General features: G+C 35.5%; 1 protein-coding gene across 2 annotated transcripts in view; it reads left to right on the top strand.

The window, feature by feature from the left end:
- The window catches only part of PAK2 (p21 (RAC1) activated kinase 2), a 105,716-nt gene that overhangs the window by 53,444 nt on the left and 37,146 nt on the right, over nt 1-15,126 (top strand). For both annotated transcript variants that reach the window (XM_074214783.1, XM_074214782.1), the window contains exon 2: nt 1,736-1,946. In XM_074214783.1, the coding sequence (XP_074070884.1) occupies nt 1,760-1,946 (187 nt within the window). In that variant the 5' untranslated portion in view covers nt 1,736-1,759. The remainder of the gene's footprint in view (nt 1-1,735; nt 1,947-15,126) is intronic.

Genomic DNA, 15,126 nt, shown 5'->3' on the forward strand with positions numbered 1-15,126 from the left:
GTAATTATAATAAGACAGCATTTATATAGTACTTAAGATTTGCAAAGTAATTTACACATATCTCATTTTATCATCACAGCAAACCCTAGGAAGTAGAGTTCATTTATTATTACAATACCTCTTTGTACAAATGAGGAAGTGTAAGTGACTTGCTTAAGGGTATTCACCTAAGTGTTTGAGGTAGAATTCACACAGGTTTTCCTGATTCCAAGTTCAACTATGCAGTTTATCTCCTAACTACTTCTGAAGCCTGAAATGTTCTCAGAAATCCTTTTCAGAATTTGTACAGAAAATTTCCATAGTTCTTTCTCCTCCTCTAAGCTTAGATTTCCTCAAACCAGTCTAAGTAAAAAAAAATATTTCCTTTACTCAACTTTGTAATTGTGGGATTTTCTTTTTGTTTTTAAGTATTGACACATATTATTTCTTGGTGGTGGTGGTGGGGAGCAATATGTTGTATTTGAGGCACAATGTGGATTAAATAGGCCCTTTTAAATTTGCCTGGTATTCTAATCATCATTTGTACTACATACTCTTCCCTACTATGTTGAGCACGAACTTTCAAAGCTTATTTTGAACTCCATGAGACCTTTCCTAATACTCCCCATGTAATTATGTGTATGTCTCTTCTTTCTGGATAGAAAATAAGCTCCTCAAGGATAGAGGGACTGTTTCATTTTTATCTTCTAACCCTAGCACAGTGCCTAAGTGCTTATTAGTTAGTTGATTGTATCTTTGGGAACATGCCATAAGAATTCCAAATAGTTGATTTATGACTGACCTTTGAGAACAATTCACTTCTAAGGAGAAAAAGAATGTCACAGAACCAGTTTCCATTAATATTGATTTCCTAAGAGCTTGAAAGTTTTTGTTTAGATTTTTTGTTTCTGTTGCTGATTTTAAGAAAAATATTTACAGATTGGGCAATTAATATGCTGAAGGGTATAGTACAAGGATTTTTGATTATTATTAATAATAACTAACAATGCTTTTAAGTTTTATAGAGTACTTTACAAGTATTATCTTGTCTCATCTTTATAATAAGCCTATTAAAAAGGTGTTACTGTCTCTATGGTTAGAGAATTCAGTCTGAGGTAAATGACTTATTTAGGACACTCCCTCATATCTAATGAGTGTTTGAGGTAGGATTTGAACTCAGGTTTCCTGATTCATGCTTTAGTTCTATTCACTACCATCCAGCTATCTCATTAAAGCAACTGGTGATGTTTACCCTGAAAAAGGAAAAAAAAAATGTAGGAGTAAAACTTTTGTGGGAGGGAGAGCACAAGGAACAAAATAGTTTTCAAACATTTAAAGTGGTACGACCTAAAAGAAGAATTAGATTTTTCCTGCTTTATCCCCTAGAGAACAGAATTAGAAGCAATGGGTGAAGATTACACATTTGAGCCTAATATGAAAAACATTCCTAATAATTTGAGCTATTCAAAAACATAATGACTCAGGTTCCTCCTGAGTAGAGATCTTTAAATATAAGTTGGTCATATGAATTGAAGAAAGGATGGTTTTTTTTCCCCAAATATGGATGATTTCTGATGTTCTTTTCAACATTTGAGATTTTCTGTGGAAAGTATATTTCTAACAAATTGGTAGCATTTTCTTAAGAGAGGAGTATTAATTTTTAAATAAAAATTCTGTTCCTTGCTAGAAAGTAATCTACTTGTTTCTCAAAAGTTTTCCTTCCTGATGGTATTTGCGTATTTTTGTTCTATTTCAGGTTTTTGTATAATTATTCTGAATCATGTCTGATAACGGAGAATTGGAAGACAAGCCTCCAGCGCCTCCTGTCCGTATGAGTAGTACCATTTTTAGCACTGGAGGAAAAGATCCTTTGTCAGCCAACCATAGTTTGAAACCTTTGCCATCTGTTCCAGAGGAAAGGAAGCCCAGGAATAAAATCATCTCCATATTTTCAGGCACCGAGAAAGGTAAGATTCTACAATAAGGGGGTGAGTAGAAGTATTAATGACTTGTTTCCTAGTATTTATGAATTACATTGACACTCATTTTGCTTTGATTTTGTTGTAAGAACTGGAATGACGGGGCAGCTAGGTGGTACAGTAGATAGAGCACTGGCCTTGGAAGACAGGAGGACCTGAGTTCAAATGTGGCCTCAGTCACTTAATAATTGCCTAGCTGTGTGACCTTCCTCGGGCAAATCACTTAATCCCATTGCCTTAAAGAAATAAAATCATATTTTATATGATAAAATCATACTTGTACTTGAGCCCTCACTGTCTGAGTTTATTTCCAACTGTTCATCCTATACAATAATAGAAATACCACCTTAAATGTAAGTGATTCCTGTTAAACTCTACTTAATAATATCCTGTAGGCTATGATAATACATCTCTGGATTGGTCTCCTTATAGTTGGAAATGGGACAATAATTGATGGACATACAAGTTAATGAGAATTGTTTAATTTAACTGATAGTGAACCTTTTGAAAATTCAGGAAGTTATAAAGGTTAGTCCAAGCAGTAAGCCCTATTAATTAGGTGTTTAATACTTATTAATTTCACTTGAAGTTAGATATTATAAACTAGAAAAAAAGATTGCAAACAATGCAAAAGCTTAAAACAAATGAACCTTTCTTTTTCCTTTGTTCTCACTTATTTTTGACTTTAGGGAAAGCATTTTTCATTTGATTCATTTTTTGGAAGACATATTTTTGAAGTATATTTAAAAGGACAAAGGATTATCTCCAGAGTACAAAATTGAATTTAGACCAGATTAGAGCAAGATCAAGGGATAAGCCAGACCACAGTCCTGGAAAGGAGTAAAGGAATGGGATGGGAGGAAAAAGAATAGGCAATAGGAAGGACTCATAGGTTACGTTTCTTTTAATTTTTTTTATTTAAATTATTAAGTATCCTGAATTAGAATTCATTTATCTATTGAATATTTAGTCAGGACTTGAGGAGATCGAGGCTTAGTCACTACCTTCTTTCAGGGACCTTAATTTTTCTTGATGATGATTCTTAGTTGGTATACATCAATATTAATTCACTGAAACCTGACAGCATGTCTTAGAGATGTCTATGTCTAGATGGCAAGTAGAAGTCATATATTTGCTCATTTGGTTTTGAATGGGGAGAAGAAAAAAAAAAGGAACTTCAACAAATATTTATTGTGAGAATCTTATTTTTCTTGGCATAGTCAGGTATAAGGAAGTAAGATAAAGAATAAAATCAATAAATATTTTTTTTATGCCTACTACTTATAGACAACTGTTAAGTACAAAATATCCTTTACTTAAAGGCTTAATGGGGTTTTTTTTGGTTTTTGCAAGGCAAATGGGGTTAAGTGACTTGCCCTAGGCCACACAGCTAGATAATTATTAAGTGTCTGAGGTCGGATTTGAACTCAGGTACTTCTGACTCCAGGGCTGGTGCTCTATCCACTGCGCCACCTAGCCACCCCTACTTAATGGTTTCTTCAGGGGCATTTATATATTATAATATTTAATTAAAATATAAGACTATATATATATATATATATATATATATATATATACATACATACATACATACATATACATACATATATATACACATATATGTATATATATACATGTGTGTGTGTGTGTGTGTGTGTATATATATATATATATATATATATATATATATAATGCTAAATTTAATGATAGAAACATTAAGCACTATAGAGTTCAGTGAGTTGACCAGGTTTTTGGAACAGACTTTTTGGATAAACTACTCTTAATTATGGATTCTTTCTCCTACTTCTTTGCTTTAATTGAAGTAAACACAATTCAGCTTACCATGTCTCTCAATAATGTCATCTTCTTTGACTCTCTCAATTAGTAGGACACTAGAAAGGATTGGATCCAGTGCTCTGTGGTGCCTTTTTCAGATTACTTGTCTCTCATTTCCTTTGCTTTTCTTATCATTTAACTATGTTTTATCTTCTAAATCATTGCTACTATATTTTATTGTCTTCTTTTTTACCTTCTTAGATTACATTTGCCTTGCACATTACATTCTAATCTCTTGTCTCATCTATGGTGATTTTTAGAGTTTAGTTGATGCATCTGACTCAACCTTTCAATTGTTTCCCTGCTTTAATTCCATTTCAGCTTAATTTAGTTCACTTAACCATCTGTTTAGAATTGACCATGTACAGTGAATTTTTTTAGAAGTTGGAATAGAAAAATGAAGCAAGAAATAAAATCTAGCTTCAAGAAGCTTATCATCTGAGGAGAAAGAAATATGTACATGTAACTAGTACAATATAAAGTTTATTTTATAGGAGAGGATCAAACTGGAGGACTTGACAGATTGAAGAAAGGAGGAATTATGTGCCTTCTAATATTCCCTTCAATTCAACAAACATTAAAATAGTCACTTGTAATGCTTGGGAAGCAACATGCTAGACACTTTGGAGACAAAGAAAAAAAAGTAAAAAATCACCTCAAGGTGATTCTGTAGCATTAGAAGATATAGTAGATATTCAGATCAATAAGTACAAAACAACTTAGTTGGAGTGATAGAGAACATTATGGCTTAAGGGGAAATGTAGAGGGGAGAGGGAAGAGTGGGTGGGTGCTCAGGAAAAACCTATTATTAAAATATGAGATGCTTCTCAAGTGAACTCTTGAAAGTGACTAATTATGTGGCAGCTAGGTGGTGTAGTGGATAAAGCACCTGCCTTGGAGTCAGGAGTGCCTGGGTTCAAATCTGGTCTCAGACACTTAATAATTACCTAGCTGTGTGGCCTTGGGCAAGCCACTTAACCCCATTTGCCTTGCAAAAACCTAAAAAAAAAAAAGTGACTAATCATAATCAAAGGTAGGGGTGAAAAGGGAAAGCATTCCAGACGTGGTTAATAGACTATACAAAGAATAGTAATGGGAGCCAAAATGTTGTAAATGATATATAGGCCAGTTTGACTGGAACATACAATATGATAGGAGAGAATAAGGCATAGTATAACTCATTCTGTAAAGGTAAGTTGGAGCTATGATAATAGAGAAAAACAACTTTGAAAGACTTTAAAACTGATTTATATAATGATAAACCATAAATCTTAAAATTGAAGATGAAACATACTTCTTACCTGACAGATAAACTTAAAATGCAAGAGACATATTTTCATATATAACTAATGTGAGAATTTATTTTGTGATTTTTATATAGATAAGTATTAAAAGATTTGTTTTGGGGGGGTTTCTTTTTTTAATTTGCTTAATGGAGGAGCATCTTAGTGGGAGAAAGAGATTAATAAAAATTACTTGTTACCTGAGGAAACAAGAGAATGAGAAGGGTATGACGAACATGTTTCTATACTGCAAGGAAGGAACTTCTGGGAAGTAAGAGTGAAAATTATGGAGAAGAGTTGGGGGAACCCCTTTAAGAGGTAATCTCCCAAAGGAGATAGAAGGAAATAGGGATTAATGGTGGGCAGTATAAGGTGAAAAGTTGGATATGAGGAGTTCACAACAAATGAATTTAATTTTCTCAGTAAAGTATGAAGCAAATTTTCCTCTGCTGAGAGGGAGGAGATAAGAGAAGGCTGTGTGGGGAATTGAGGAAAGTAGAGAAGTTTTGGAAGAGATGCTGTAAGGAAAAATAGAAAGAACTAATGTTTGACAGTGAGGGCCCATTTGAGATTATACATCATATCGTGACTTTCTGGATTTAGCATAAAAATAAATCAGAGAAGGGTTTTGATTGGAATGGTGAAGAAATAAGTGATTCCAGGGGAGAGCAGTAGAACTGGACTGACTAACTGTAGGGTCAGAAGATCAGAAGGAGACCAGAGTAGGGAGTGATGAACTAAGAAGGTAAAGTAGTGGGGGGACTTAAAGTAATTTTGAGGAAGAGTATGAGTAAGATGAGTGAGGCAAAGGAAAAGATGAAGGCTAAGTTATAGTCTAAGAAAAGAATATCATTGTTTCTACACCATGGAAGTGAAACAATTATAGGTGATAGGTGAGACTAATATGACAGTCTTTGCATATGGCAAAGATTGTGTTGAAGAAGATAACATTCTAGGAAGTGAGGATGTTTGAGGAGATATAAATGTAAATGCTGAGATCCCTAAGTATGAAGGCTGTGATTGAGATAAAGAGAAAAATCTGAATTCCTTGAAAAAGGAGAAGATTGACCAGAGATCTGGGTTTGGTTTCTGTAGGTCACTGCAACCAGGACTTAGATAAGATAACAAAATGGATAGATTGTTGAGTAATAGCAACAGAAAGTAGGAGTGTTTGGAAGTTGCTGTGAGGAGCAAGAAAGAATATGCCTATTCTATGATCTATTCTAGCTCTTCTGACTTCAATGTATTAGGAGGTATGAGTGAAAGTATACATTTATTGTAGAGAGGGGGGCCAGTTTCCATGCCAAGTTTCCATGAGTTTCAAGAAGATGGAACAATGGTGAGAGGAAGGTACTCAATACAGAGTTCAGTTTGTTCATGAAAGATAAGTTTCTGGAAGCTATAATTTAAGAGCATTGATAGAACTGAAGTGAGTGAGTTTTTGCATAGATAACCCTTGACTCTGAATGACAAAGGTTCAGAGAAATCCAGAGAATTCTCTCTTTTATTATATACCCCCTCATTAATTTGGTAAAGTCCCTGATAAGATATTGATTTGATTTTTTTCACTATGGCTGTGGGGGCATGAATAAAGAGAGGCGATTCTATCAAGGTGACGTGATTTTTGGCAACTGATTGGATTTAGGTGAGAAATCAGTCCACATCTGAGCTGAAGTCTAGGCTGAAACTACTGAAATTCATCTCTTTATAACTACCAGTGAATTTCTAATAGTCTCATCAAATGGCGTTTTCTGTGTCTTCATGTTTCTTGACCTCTCTGCAGCATTTTGACATTTGTTCCTCTTCTCCTGGATACTTTCTCTTTGAGTTTTTTTAAGTGTCTGGGACTGGTTTTGAACTCACATAGATGTGAGGCTCCATACTCTTTATCTACTGCATCATCTCATTATCCTTCTTCAGTCTCTTATCCACTGACTCCTTCCTCTTCTGTCTACAAACATTCCTCTGTTTCTCAACCCTAAACATCCCAAATAGCCATCATTCTAGATCACTCTTATTCTAGTCACAGTTCCTTGAGAAAGCATCTATTAATTCCTTTCATTGCCTATCTAAATCTTCTGTAATCTCTTTTGATATTATTGAATTGAAACTATTCTCTAATGATCTTTATTTACCAAATCTAATAGCCTTTTCCTTATCCTAATCCATCTTGATATTTCTGCAGCCTTTGACACTTGATCATTTTTTTTTATGAGATATTCCTTCTTCTAGATTTCCTTATAAGAATTACAAGTTCTACTTATTTTAGTTCCCCTTGGTCCTCTTTTGTTGGATCTTCATCCAAATCATGCACACTGTACAGGAATGTTTGTTCTTGATTTCCCTCTGACTTGGTGATCTCATCAATTCCGAGGGTTTCAATTATCTCCTTGCAGAACATTTTAAGATTTATATATCCAATCCTAACTTCTCTTCTGAGCTCTAGTCCTGCATCATCAACAAACTTTTGAATATTTTGAATATAATGTCTCATTTGGCATATCTAACTGATAATGTCCAAAACATTGCTCATATTTCCACTGAAGCCTTCCCCTCCTTCCTAGTTTTCCTGATGCTCCTTGGTGTAGACCCTCACCATCTCAGTCTTGGATTACTGAAATGTGTTTTTAGTTGGTCTCTCCCTGTTCTAATCCACTCTGTTCAATTGTTGAAGTGCTTTTCCTAAAGTAAAAAGTCGAGTTATCTCCCTGTTTATATCTAGAATTAAATACAAAATCCTCTGTTTGACTTTTAAAGCCTTTCATATTCTGCCCCCTTCCTGTCATTGCAGTCCTCTTATACTTTTTTTATGGTGGGTGAAAGATGAAATGGTTGAGGAAACAATTTCATAATTCCAAGACTATTGGTTTATTAAACAATACATGTTTAATTGCCCAATAAATTGGAACCAGTTAATTGTCTTGTTTTAGCTTTGGTATTGGACTCAAAATGTAAGGGGAGAATAGATTTTATATAGTAAAGCAATTAATCAAGTGACCTATTTATTAATAGAAAATAGTTAGCAAAGATAAAATTAGGTAATTTAATTTCTTACTGGAGGAAAGATTAGGGATTTCCCAAATTGGGAGGAATGGCGCGCATAAACTTGTCCGTTAATTATCTTCTTTTATAATCATATATCTTTGATGTTCACAAGCAGCTAACTCTGATGGACTGGCCATATTCAAATGTCATGTGTGTTTGCCTAAAAGACTATTTTATGAAGAACTCACACAAGGCATGTACTTACATGGGGGACCGAAAAAGAAGTACAAGGACATTCTCAAGACATTCTCAAGATCTCTGAAAACTCTGGAACACTGTCAAAGGACTGTCCAGCATGATGTGCCCACATCAAAGAAGGCTCTGTGCTCCATGATTTCTGACTATATAGCATCGCTGTTAAAACAATATATTATTAAAAAGATATATTTTTGTTTCAAGAAAAGTCTTTGGGAAACACTCCACAGATATCAAATTCTATTCAAACTCTTCTTTCTATTCAGTTGTGGGCCCTCATTAATATCCATCTATAGGACTGCTCTAAGAGTCTCTCTACTGCCAGACCAGCTCTCTGTTCTTTTTGTTGGTTGATCATACAGTAGAGGTTCTTAATCTGTGAGGTTTGCCATTGTAGATTCTTAAATCTCTGAAATTCATTCTAGCTCTAGATAAATGATTCTTTATATTACTTTGTTTTAAACCTTCCTTCTTATTTCTTTTCCTTAGCTGTCTGTTCTGGTCTCCATACTGTGTTGTTTCCTCTTTATTTTTTCTTTGTTCTTTAAGATAGAGTTTTTGGAGATTTGTATTTGTAATTTTTGGAGGTGAAGCCCATTTTCTTGGAGAAGGAATCCTAATATTTAAATTTCTCATAGACAGAACTCATTATAAGAGACTAAAGAAATTGCTAGTTTTGGTCCCTTTTTGCCTTTTGCTTTCCTTCTCTCCTTTTACATATTTTCCTTTTATCCTTTCACTCGGGGATCTTAGTCAGAGAACTACAGCAATGACTAATTCCTGAAGACTTGTCTATCTCATGAGCTCCTCATCAACACTGTCTTCCAATTACCTAACCAAAAATAAATTTCATGGATGCACCCTTGCAGCAAACATTGGTATTTAATGACTGTCATTTTTAAGAGGAAGAGTACAGAGGAAGTGTGGGAATGATGAAGAGTGGTTAGGCTGATCATAGACTGAATATTTTCCAAGCTAAGTATTTGTATTAATAAAAACTATGGTCCCAAAGCAAAATGATTATTAGAATTCTTGATGTCAGCAGATTAGAATGCTTCTCCCAGCAGGAAGTTATCTGTTGATAACTTGTAGGGAAAACTGGAATAACAGTTGTCAATAGTGGAGCAGAAAAGGGATGAGTAGCTTTCACATGTATAACACTGTATTTACTGGGGTCAGTACAGTTGCAAACACCAATACTGATTGATGAAAATGATGGAGAAATTCAGAAGGTGCCAAATGAAAAAAACGAGAATTCCATAGGGTTCAGTAGTAGGATAGTTCATCCATCTCTAAGAAGGCAAGATTTGAAGCAATTAAAAGTAAAGGACAAATGAAGCTTAAGAGATATGCAGGCTTCTTGTCTCACTAAGAAGGCAGATGAAATTTAGTTTTACAATAATAGTAATAATCCAAAGAACTTTTATGATGCCCTGAAGGCTATTTATTGGCTAAAGACTTATGATTCCTCTCTCATCTTCTCTGCTGATAGAGCCACATTCCTTTGTGATATCCTGTAGAGATGGACTGAACACTTCCATAGTAGTCTCAACATACTTTAATCAATGCTGAAGCCATTTACCTGAGGTTGAAGTTGATTCTCCAACTGAAGAAAGATTTTTGAAAACTATTTGACCTTTCTCCTATTGCAAAGCCCCTGGTGCTGATTCTATTCCAGCTGATATTTATAATGGTGGTGGTGGTGGGGCTGTCCAAAAACTGAAATTGTCTGGGTTATATGGCAAGAGATTATCCCCCAGGAATACAAAGATGCCTCTATTGTCCATTTCTGTAAAGGCAAAGGAAATGTCCTATGACAGTCATGGACAGTCTCTCCCTTAGTCATTGCTGACAGGATTCTTGCAAGATAGTTTGATCCTTCAAATGGCAAGTAGTCATATACTTGCGAGTCAGTGTGTCTTCAAAAAGAGCTGGGGAATGTTTGATATGGTGTTTACTGCCCAGTATCTCCAGGAAGAATGCCAGAAGAAGAACTGAGCTCTGTACACAGTATTTATTGATCTGACCAATTCCTTTGATTATGTCAAAATTTGATTGCCTGGAGAAGTTTATCAGTATTATATATCAGTTTCATGATGGCGTATTTGCCCGGGTTCTGTATAGTAGATACTACTCTCACACTTTCCCAGTTACCAATGGAGCGAAACATTTGTATGTTTGCTTCCCATGTGTTTTCCATGGTGATTTTAGCCATGTTGTCAAATGCCTTCACTGAGGATGAACATGGCATCCTCAACCACTGTACTGATGGTTAATGATAAGTTATTTTATTTGAAAAGGCTATAAGCCAAGACTAAAGTGGAGGGGAATATTGGTGCATAATTTTTTGTTTGCAGATGATTGTGCTCTCAATGCAGCCTCTGAAACTCAGCTTCAACAAAGTATGGACCAGTTATTGGCCTAACAGTTGACCCCATATAAACGCGATGCTGTACCAGCCATCACTAAAGCATCCATGTAACCATCAGTTACAGCAAGTGGAGAAGTTTTGTCTACTGTGGATAAGTACACATTGAAACTGAAGTTGAAGCTTGAGCTTAGTATTTGGGAGACTCCAAAGGAAATGTGGAAGAGAAGAGATTAGACTGACTACCAAACTGAAGGTCTACTGAGTTGTGCTGACGTCATTGTTGTATGTCTGTGAAACCTGGACAGTCTACCAGGAAACTGAATCATTTCTATTTGAATTGTCTTAGGAAGATTTTGAAGCTCACTTGGCAGGATTCTGAAGTTCATTGAGGTTCTTTCTCAAACTAAACTGCCAAGCAATCAAACTCTACTTCAGAGATCACAGCTCTGATGGGCTGGCCACATTCCAGTGCCAGAAGTGTACTAAATTAAAAGACAACACTCTCAAGTTCTCTCTGAAGTGCTTTGGAATTGATTGCATGTCAAAGTAGAAACACTGGCATAGGACCACCCAGCATGGTATGACTTCATCAGGGAAAGTGCTGTGTTTTATAAGCAAAGTCGAATTGCAATAGCACAAAAGAAGCACTAGATGGGTAAATTTAAAGAATCCATTCTAACTGTTCATAGGGCCTTTTGGGGCCCCATTGGGGGCAGCTAGGTGTCGCAGAGAATAGAGCACTGGCCTTGAGTCAGGAGGACCTGAGTTCAAATTTGGACTCAGATACTTAATAATTACCTAGCTGTGTGTCCCATTGCCTTGTAAAAACTAACAAAAAAAAAACCCAAACCAGAAGATAAAATGATCTTGTGCATTTTTACAGTAACCATTTTGATGAAGTAAGTCATTGTTCATATTCAGTCAAATTAAAAGCCTTTTATTACGGACAAAGGATACACAGTTTTTATGCTTGTTATTTTGTTTTGGTTTTTCTCCAGTGGGACGTGTACTGTGATTGAGCTGAAATCATTTCTTTGACTAATTTTAATTTAGAGGTTTTTTGGTTGATGTTGAGAACAATTAAAATACTATTATATTGAATATAAATTATATTGAATTGTTATGAATGGTTTTGTACAAAGATGTTTCAGTTCTTGTTTCTACAAATATAGTGTTTTATTGACTCTTGTAACATTTTCTTAAATAAATCATCTAAATATCTAAAGGATGTATCTATACTCTAATATACATATATAACCAAAACAAAACTTGCAAAAAGAGTCACTATGGGGCGGCTAGGTGGTGCAGTGGAGAGAGCACCAGCCCTGGAGTCAGGAGTACCTGAGTTCAAATCCGGCCTCAGACACTTAAATAATTACCTACCTGTGTGGCCTTGGGCAAGCCACTTAATCCCATTTGCCTTGCAAAAACCTTAAAAAAAAAGTCACTAGTTAAGATGCTATTTGATTGTAAAATAGCTAGACTATCAGTTCTTCCTTAGATTGGAAATGTGATTTTTGACAGAATAGTCATTTTAATATTTTTATCACAGCAAAACATCTTGACTGACCAAGGATTTAATCGGTTGTTTCTGAAGCAGGAAGGAGCTAACAGTAATCCATGAATTTAACTCTTTTATAATTTCTCTTTTGTTGTAACAAAGATAAGTCATAACAGTGTACTCTATGCCTGTTTCTAACCAACAGGGACCTGCTCTATGTAGAACAAGCCTAACTGTACTATACTTCAACTATTTCTGAATCAGGAATCAAAATGCTATCTGCTGAATCTTTTAGGCAGGGAAAAGAGTTCTTCCAGTTAAAGGGAGGAATCATTTTAGGTTTAGGATTATGGCATACCACATCTTTAAACCCCCATAATTAAAAAAAATTTAAGGCCTAAAGTATGTTAGAGTTGTCTACTTTGAGTACTTGAAATATTTGCAGCCACTGCTTTTCTCATACTCTCCCTCTTGGCAGAACACTGCAGCCTCAACCTCACATTTTTATGATGAACTGAAGAATGATTTTTAAACTTTTTCCCAGTGGATTAGTGAGATGTACATTTATAGGGGATAAACAGGTTCTCCTCCTTATTGCAGTCAAGGTATCTTTGAGAAAAGATATCTCTGTCTTTTTCTCTCTCTCTTTCCTTTCTTAATTCTTTTAATTCTTGGCTCCAAAAAATGGTGCAGCAGTATTTAAGTCATCCTGTTTGTCAAATAATGATGTTTCAAATTCTAGTGCTTTTGTTCAGTATATCATGTTAGTAGACCTTACCATTTTATTGTTTTCTCACTTTTCTACATTCAGTATCCTTTAACCTACTGCATCAAGTAAGCATAGATCATTTTAAACAAAAATAAAATGAGGGCTCATGGAATTAGATTCTGAGGCTATTTTTTTAAAAGAAAAATGAATATCATATAAATCTGGTATTAGTTTTTTTCCTTTTTTTCCCTTTATCTCTGTATGGTTCACTTCTTAACATATTTTAGATCTTCTTTGTATCCTTCTTAAATTATGAACTTTTTACCATCTACTCTTATCTTTTGGTACAAATATCCCTTAATTAAAATAAACTTATCAGATATATTATTGAGACTTACATCTAAAAAAAAGACTTAAAGAAAAGGTTGATTGGATGGGGCAGCTAGTCAGTACAGTGGGTAGAAAAGGTTAGTTGTACAGAATAAGTAAGAATCATAGGTAACTTCTGAAAAGAATTGCTCCTGTAAAGTGATTTTTAAAGATCAGTAGGAAGTTGGAGACAGAGATTTTAAACTGATCTTTATAGTGATTTAATAATGAAAGTAGGAGACAGAATGATAACCCTGGATGGACAGTAAGTGCAGGCAAATAATTTTTAAAAAATTGCTTTAAGGCAATGGGGTTGAGTGATGTGCCCAAGATCACACAACTAGGCAATTATTATGTGTCTTGAGATAAGATTTGAACTCGGGTCCTCCTGTCTCCAGAGCCGGTACTCTATCCACTGCTCCACCTGGCTGCCCCCAAGGAAAGAATTTTTTTAAGAGTTGGAAAGATCTGATCATAGACTTTGAGGTGCTGTGACACTAATTGAAATACTGTCTCTGACAGTAACTAGCTATTTCACACTGGGCAGGTTACTTAAACTCTCTTGATCACAGTTTCCTCATCTATAAAAAGAAATTCTCTTAAGATCCTTTGTAACTTAACTCTTAATCTATGATTCTTTGTAGGCAACAAGAAAAGAACCAGTACTTGGGGAGAAGAGTCAAAAATAATTGAGTGGGAAAAAGTCCCTGAAGGAGAAGGGAAGTGATGATGAGGTTAAGGGTATCATAAGAAGGACTGTCTTATTTTCTGGTACTGAAGCTTAGGAAGAGTAGGGGTAAATATTTAGAGGTTTTGATGAAGGGGACAAGAAGTTCTTTACCTTAAGTATTACCTTAAGTATTTTCTGAATGGCATGAGTTAGAGTTTGGAGTGTGGAGGGAAGGTTTGGAGCAGCCACTGTAGGATGTGATTGGCAATCAGATGAATAAAAGGACTGCCATGTTGCCACAAAAGTTAATTAGCAAGCATTTGTATTAAACTGAGGAAATATGGTTTCATGATTTTATTTGGCTACACCAACTCAGATTAAGAAGTATTGAAGGTCTATGGTGGGGATAGCCAAGATTTGAGAATTATGAGTACCTGAACAGTAGAAGAATAAAGCCTTAAAGGATTTAAGGGGGAGGACTGTGCCTCTTTGAGTATGAAAAGAGAAGACAGGACAGTGAGGTCAGAATAGGAATGATAGACTAGAGGAAGGGAATGAGATTAAAGGGTCAGAGGCGGCGGCGGCGGCGGCGGCGGTGGTGGTGGTGGTGGTGGTGGTGGAGGTGGAGGAGGAGGAGGAGGAGGAGGAGGAAGAGGAGGAGGATGAAAGACTTAGAGGAGTGAAGTAGTGCTAGAGAGCTCTCTGACTGGAAGGTTGTAAAATTGATTAGAAAGGAAAAATTCAGAAGATGAGATCTTGAAGATCAGTTTTGGTGATGATGAGTTAGGTGGCTATGGTAGAATATTAGGATAAGAGTAATACCTAGCATTTATGTAATGCTTTAAGGTGTGCAGTATGCTTTACAAATAACTCCAGGAGGTAGGTACTATTATTATTCCTATTTTATAGATGAGGAAAGTGAGGAAAGAGGTCAAGTGATTTGTCTAGGCTCACACAGAGGCTAGGTTTGAACTCAGGTCTTCCTGACTCCAGCTCTATCACTCTTCCACTGTGCCACTTAGCTTTTGATTTAGGTGTATATTCCAGGAGTTGGGGAGACTGTTGAACTAGTAGTCCAAGGAGTTTAAAAGTGAAAACTATAAACCAGGTACTGAACTCATTGATAAAGGAAATAATGGCCTGAATGTCAGTACTAACAAGGTTCTGGTTAGACTCTTAAATACTCGAA

Source organism: Macrotis lagotis, chromosome 1, assembly GCF_037893015.1.
Source record: "Macrotis lagotis isolate mMagLag1 chromosome 1, bilby.v1.9.chrom.fasta, whole genome shotgun sequence".
NCBI lineage: Eukaryota > Metazoa > Chordata > Mammalia > Peramelemorphia > Peramelidae > Macrotis > Macrotis lagotis.